The sequence below is a fragment of the Atta cephalotes genome, assembly GCF_000143395.1.
Source record: "Atta cephalotes unplaced genomic scaffold scaffold00055, whole genome shotgun sequence".
Classification (NCBI taxonomy): Eukaryota; Metazoa; Arthropoda; class Insecta; order Hymenoptera; family Formicidae; genus Atta; species Atta cephalotes.
Genome location: NW_012130119.1, coordinates 934,750 through 941,298, shown reverse-complemented (window position 1 = coordinate 941,298; position 6,549 = coordinate 934,750). Strand labels below are relative to the sequence as shown.

Below are 6,549 nucleotides of genomic sequence, written 5' to 3'. Positions count from 1 at the left end.
ATAAAATAAAAATAAATAAAAACAACAATAAAAAACAAGAAACAAAAAAATAAAAAATAAAGCAGAGAACTAAAATTAAAATAAATGCTCAATAAATTAATCAACTTTTCTCTCTCTCTCTCTCTCTTTCTCTCTCTCACTCACTCACTCACTCTATTTCTCTTTTGCGTACATCGATAATTATTAAACATTCATGTACATTAGTGTACACTTATTGCTCATTTTAATATATAATATTATTTGAATAAAGGCATTATGAAAGCAGTTTGATGAATAAAACGCTTTATATGTATGCGTTTATAAGTGAAAAAATCTGAACTGAAAATCTATAATTAAAAAAATCTGAAGTGGTCGGTCCCTATGCGAGGGTCCCTTTTCAAGATTCGATCTTCAGATTATCAATCAATTTTATTTGGACTGGTGCAATAAAAAAATCGCGCTGGCACTACGTCATAAAAGTATTGTTAGATTTTTGCGGTTTTAGTTTCTAAGTAATTTTAATCAAAAGTTTATCGATATTAAAACTCGGGAAAATGTGATAACGAATTTATATCGTAGTGGCACGAATATATAATACGATACCGCGTCACTTGATTTTCCAATTTTGTTTTCAATCTTGTTTGCATCTTATATGAGACATAACTATAAAAAAATTGCAGTTGTAATGTAACTGTACTTCGAATTTTAAAAAGATATACTTTAGATGAATGAAAGCTATATTTGAATTGTTAATATAATAAGGTAGGAGATTGAATTCTGTTACATTGACAAATATATATATTAAAAAAAAAATTGCTTCGATTTTTAATCGTTTAAGACGATGGAATTTTCTGACACGAATTTCTACTCGCGTCTGAAATAATACATTCATCGAACGTTCACTGCTTGTTGAATGTATATGTTGTCAAATGTATCTATGAAGATATCTTATCAAATATGTAATTAAATTTCTAAGCAGTATAATTTCAAAGATTTCATTGATATTCGATAGTTCTCAGACTTAGGATGAGTAAAGGGTGCGTTAAAGATAAAAACGATACATGCGATAAGCTATGCGCTTGTTAGCTCAAATGTAATAAATATTTTTGCGATAGTTCTGGGCGTTTAGGGGAAATAGTGTCGATTATCGCGAATTTGTGTTGCAACCTCGAGCATGCTATCAATCAACTCTCATGCTTCGTATGTTTGTTCAGGCAAGGATAGCAGCAATACAGAAAGGCGGAGCTTAGGATAGTGTCCTCTAGGCAATTTTGTCATAACGTATCTATCTCGTGTACGAACTCGCAGATTAAAAACAATAAACTGCGCGGAAACCGTATATGGAGAGCAATCCTGGACAATTGGCCGAAGGGCCGAAGGGAATTATGTTATATCTTTCTCGTCTCTCCGCAGTTTCCGCACGGGTTATCCATTTTTTTTTTATCTGCACGAACTCTACACGAGACAGATACATCCATCGTGACAAAATTTAGCTATAAATACGTGTATATATTATTATGCGTTATATTTATTCAGTAAGTAAAAATTCGATATTATTTGAACTATGATCATGGCACATGTATATATGTACAAAATCTCACATGAGATTATAAATTTTATGCTAAAAGTATTGTCACGGGAAAAATGTTATAAATTGCTTGTCAAAGAGCTCAGTAAAGAATTTCATTAATTGTCAAGAAATAAAGAGAACTTGATCTATTTACATTGATAAATATTAAGGTAATTACCGTAATTAGTCTTAATCTACATTTATTATTGTAACAGAATTATTTATGTACATTATTCATTTACGAATTCAAATAGCTGTTTATTCGCTTGGTTGTCACTTGTCTAAGTATCTCTTTAACAAATTAAATCAATATTATCTGCTGGTTCATTGAACCGAAAGCGTAGCGTCTCCGTGAACTCCGTGTATAATTAACGCGATTATTATATACGCATAAATACATCAAAGTCGGATAACTGCTAATAAATCGATTCTTTGTGCTCATTATCATTATTATATGTAATTAACGTCAATGTATTTATCACCGTTTACATCCCAACGGTTTCTGCTGACAGTTTTCTCTAATAATAGATATAACAAACGATTATTTGCGTTTAGACTTTTTACATTTCCACATCGCGATGTAAAAATGAACGTATCTCGTACTAAGATATACAATAGGGAAAGATGTCAAATCCTGAAGTTTAAGATTTTTTTCGATTTTTACATTCATTGCTTATTACATTGTTACATCTATTGTTATACATATATTTGAAGAAATTATCATTCTATCATAATTATAATATAGTCAAAATGTAATGTGATATAATTTATATAAAATAATTAAATATTTATATAACAACATAATATTCATACGTTTATTATTGATCAAAAATCTTCTCGATTTTTATTTGTGCAATATTTATTTGTTATAAGTCGCTTTGATATGTATAAAGATTCTGAATGCACTTGCTAAAACAAAGAATAATATACATGTCTCTTAATATATTTTATTCATTGTACGTGATAATTAATATGTCTTTTCATGCTTCCTAATTCCTTCTCATGCCTTCTTCGATATTCGTGGGGTGGCATTAATGTGTATATTTTACAGTTTACCTGAATACTCAATCCTTCAATCCTTTTATCACTATGACGCGGCGACTACGCAGAGATGAGCAACTATGTATTAGGTGTAGTAAAAAGAAATCCATTATTTTTCCATTCAATTTCATGCAAAAATAATGGATTTCTTTTTACTACATCTAATATATCCCAATGAGAAATGACAATGGAATTGGCATCGATATCGATTCGTCGAATTATCAATGGAAATGTCAAACTGACATCGATTCCATTGTCCATTTCTTATTGGGATAATCGCTCACTATAAAATTCCGTACATTTGTTCTGAACTTGCAAAATACAGCTCTGTCTATATTTTGTTTATGCCCTGATTCTATGTTTATGCCAATATTGCTCAATATTGCTTTATTTCATTTCGTGTCTCGATACGTTTCTTTTTTGCGCTGTCCGAACGCTAAAACTATCCGCGCGCAAAATACATATATCATTATGTATGATATTTCCCGATGTTAATATATGTTAGCCGTATCGTTTAGAGACGTCTTTGTATAGCGAGAACATTTCAGGGGAGAAGAATCATTGTAGCGAAAGAGGTTAATAGCCTTCCAATTAATAATGAGATAAATACTGCTTTGTATTTGAGTTAAATTTCTGATAGAATATAATCAGTTTTTACTAATTAATTTACACATATATTGTTACAATGTCTCCGAAATTTCCACATACAGAGACTGCATCGTATATGTACATTAATTGGCATTAATGTGTATATCGATGTATACATACACAGTTTACAATCCTGAATACTCGACTCCTCAACCCTTTCGTTACGACGCGCCGCGGCGACGATATATAGTCGTTCACAAAATTCCGTACATTTATACTGGATTTGCAAAACACAGCTCTGTTTATATTTTGTTCATGGTCAGCTATTACATCAATGTTATTGATACGTTTCAATATTGATTTCTCAATACGTTTTTTTTTTGCGCTGCTCGAACGCTATTATATTGCCTGTGTGCAATATGCCAAGTAGAACAAGTCCTTATATCAAAATAATTCCATTAAAAGTCATTTTTCAATCATTTCCTTTTTATTTTAATGTCATTTTGACGTTATCGTGATTTATTGTTTTGCTTTCTGGCGTCGTCTGGTAGGCACTTACAAATAAACGATATGATCAATTTACGCGATACCTTTGTACACATTTGCTAAATATTGATTTACAATACAAATATTGGTTTATATTTGGATAATGATGTGTATCATGTACGTGTATAATATTTGCTAATTAACGTATGTTGGCCATATCGTTTGGAGACTTTATGTAGCGTTCCAAGGGAAAGAAATCATTGTAAGGGAGTTTAACAAGTATCCAGCCTCTTCCAATTAGCCATGAGATAAACACTCTGCTTTGAGTTTGACTGCTGATAAAACACAATGAATCAGATTAATTACGTATTGTTACAATGTCTCCGATATTTACAAATTACGGAGACTGCATCATATATATATATATATATATATATATTACTTAACTTGTTCCATGGCGTCTTATATCTATAACAGTCGAAATCAAACACAATAAAGAGAGATGTTTAGAACGTCATATTCGATTTTTAGTAAGAAAAATGTAATATTTGATATCTTTTTTATGGCATATATTTTTCTTTTTTTAAAAAAAGCTTTTTTTAAAGTAATGTATTATCAATACATTAAATTTTTCAGCATAAAAGGGCAAAATAAAAGTATTCTCAAAAAAAACGCGGATATAAAAGTTTGAGTTTACTCGACATTTGCCATTTTTCGTTTGCCATTCCAATCTAGCTTTTATTTCAAATAACAGAATAGAAATAACAGAAATTATAATAATATCATTAGAACATCTCATCGTATTCATTTTTAAGTATCAAATGATGTGATGACGACATTCTGTGATATCATTATGACTTAATTATAACTCTGTGTTCTATCTGGGATTCGGTCTTGCTTCACAGGCACCAGCACCGGTGTACCAGGCCCAACCCGCAGCAACAAAAGCTCCAGCGACAGGCAATATGCGAGGAGATTTGAAGTGGCCGCCGGCGTCCGTGAAGGCCCAATTCGAGGCGGAGAACCGTGCCAGGATAGAGCTCGCAAAGGGCCCTGCTTTTAGGCCTCGTCGAGTGCACAAGGACTATAGCGGTTTCTTCGCGCAACACGCCCTGAACAGCAGCTATCCGGGCTACCGAGCACCTCCTGGCACCCAGTACTTCACCCCGGCTTATCAACAGTAGCGAATATTTCGTTTCCGAGAGCAACGCATTCGAGCACGAGGCATCGTCCCGAGTTTCTCATCGATTGGGATGCTCAGGACGCTGTTTGCGGATCTTGCGAGATTCGCAAGAACCAGAGAAACGCATGAGAGCCGATTTCTTTATGAATAAAACAATCACGACTATAAAAAAAAATTCGATGCAGAATTTCATCTTTTTTTTGCAACATGATTTCTTCTTTCCTTCATTCATGCATATCTGCACACGAATTCTAGCTCTTTCAGAATGTGATTCAGTTAATTGAAGAGAAATTCCACGTCATACGTTTCTCGGGTTTTTAGAGATTTTCGATTTGGATTTCTCGAGCTTCAACGAACCTGTATATACAGAGACTGAACGATTACCTTTCATCTTTGCAGGGTAGCGTAAATTAATAACAATTATCGAAAATCTGGCTCATTTACAGCATTCGGTTTATTATTCGAGCATCGTCGTTCGGAGTTCCCACACTTGTGAGCGTCGCATTCTCTTTTTTTTAATCTAAATTCTTAAGTATGTTTACATTTGTAATGAAACAATAGGATAAAGATACAATAGCTTATTTATTTATTTAAAAAATTATTTTATTTCTTCGCGCCAAAAATTGCTTTTTTTTCTCTAATCTAGAAATTCTTATTTGTACGAAGACATCCCCTGGTTTGGGAATTTCTGATCTAGGTGGACTCAATGTTGTGATAGAATTAACGCTGCGAACAGATTTTACAGGTTTACAAGACTAACGCTTGCCATACGAATCACAAGAATGGCGGATCACAAGCGATTGCTTAAGGGAGAATAATAATGTGGCAGCAGATTGTGCTTTTTACTGCGAAAAACCACGACGATTTGAGAAAGCATCGAACATCGACGAATACAGATAAAAATCTGCGAAATAATCGAGTCATAAAATCGGACTGGTTCGCTTTGGCGCTCACAACACTTTAAGCGTCGTTTCATCCTTGTTGATTATTAAATATTAAACAAGGACAATTGATGTTCACAGGCTATAAGCGCCAAAGCGAAACGCAGCCTCGGAATACAAAATAATGTATTCGGGAAGAAAGTGATATTATCGAATCACTGTGAAATGTGACGCGTTAGATAATGCGACTTGGCGACGATCTGCCCGTTAACTAACTAACGAATAATTTTTAATAATGTAACATATCGATGTGAATAAATAAATATTACAATTTATGCTAGACAATATACCAGTAATTATTATTACAAACTACACTTAAAAATGTAACATGATGTATATATACATATTTAAATTTTATAATGAAATGTGAGATATAAGAGGTAGATAACAATCTTTATTTTTTTCGTTTGCTTTCCAGATAATACAAGACACATATCTAAATAATAATTTACAAAATTTTTTCTATACCACATTTCGTAAAAGAATGTGGCTCGAAAGTGCAATTCGAGTCGTCTAAATCATTTTCGTCAAAAAAGTGCGTGGTAATAAAACCTAAAATATTTGATTATTATTAAAAAATGTTTTTTTTACCGCTAATGTTGTCATGTGAAGTTACTATGCTAGCTTGATATATATATATACATATATGTGTGTGTATATATATGTGTGTGTGTGTGTATATATATATATATATATATATATATATATATATATATGTATATATGTATATATATTTATTTCAGTAATACATCTCAAATCCT

General features: G+C 32.3%; 1 protein-coding gene across 1 annotated transcript in view; it reads left to right on the top strand.

Moving 5' to 3' along the window:
• LOC105623297 (potassium/sodium hyperpolarization-activated cyclic nucleotide-gated channel 1-like) overlaps positions 1–4,848 on the top strand; it is a 14,909-nt gene extending 10,061 nt beyond the window's left edge. Inside the window, exon 6 of the mRNA XM_012204695.1 lies at positions 4,570–4,848. Coding sequence (XP_012060085.1) covers positions 4,570–4,848 — 279 coding nt within the window. The remainder of the gene's footprint in view (positions 1–4,569) is intronic.
• Positions 4,849–6,549: the final 1,701 nt, after the last annotated feature.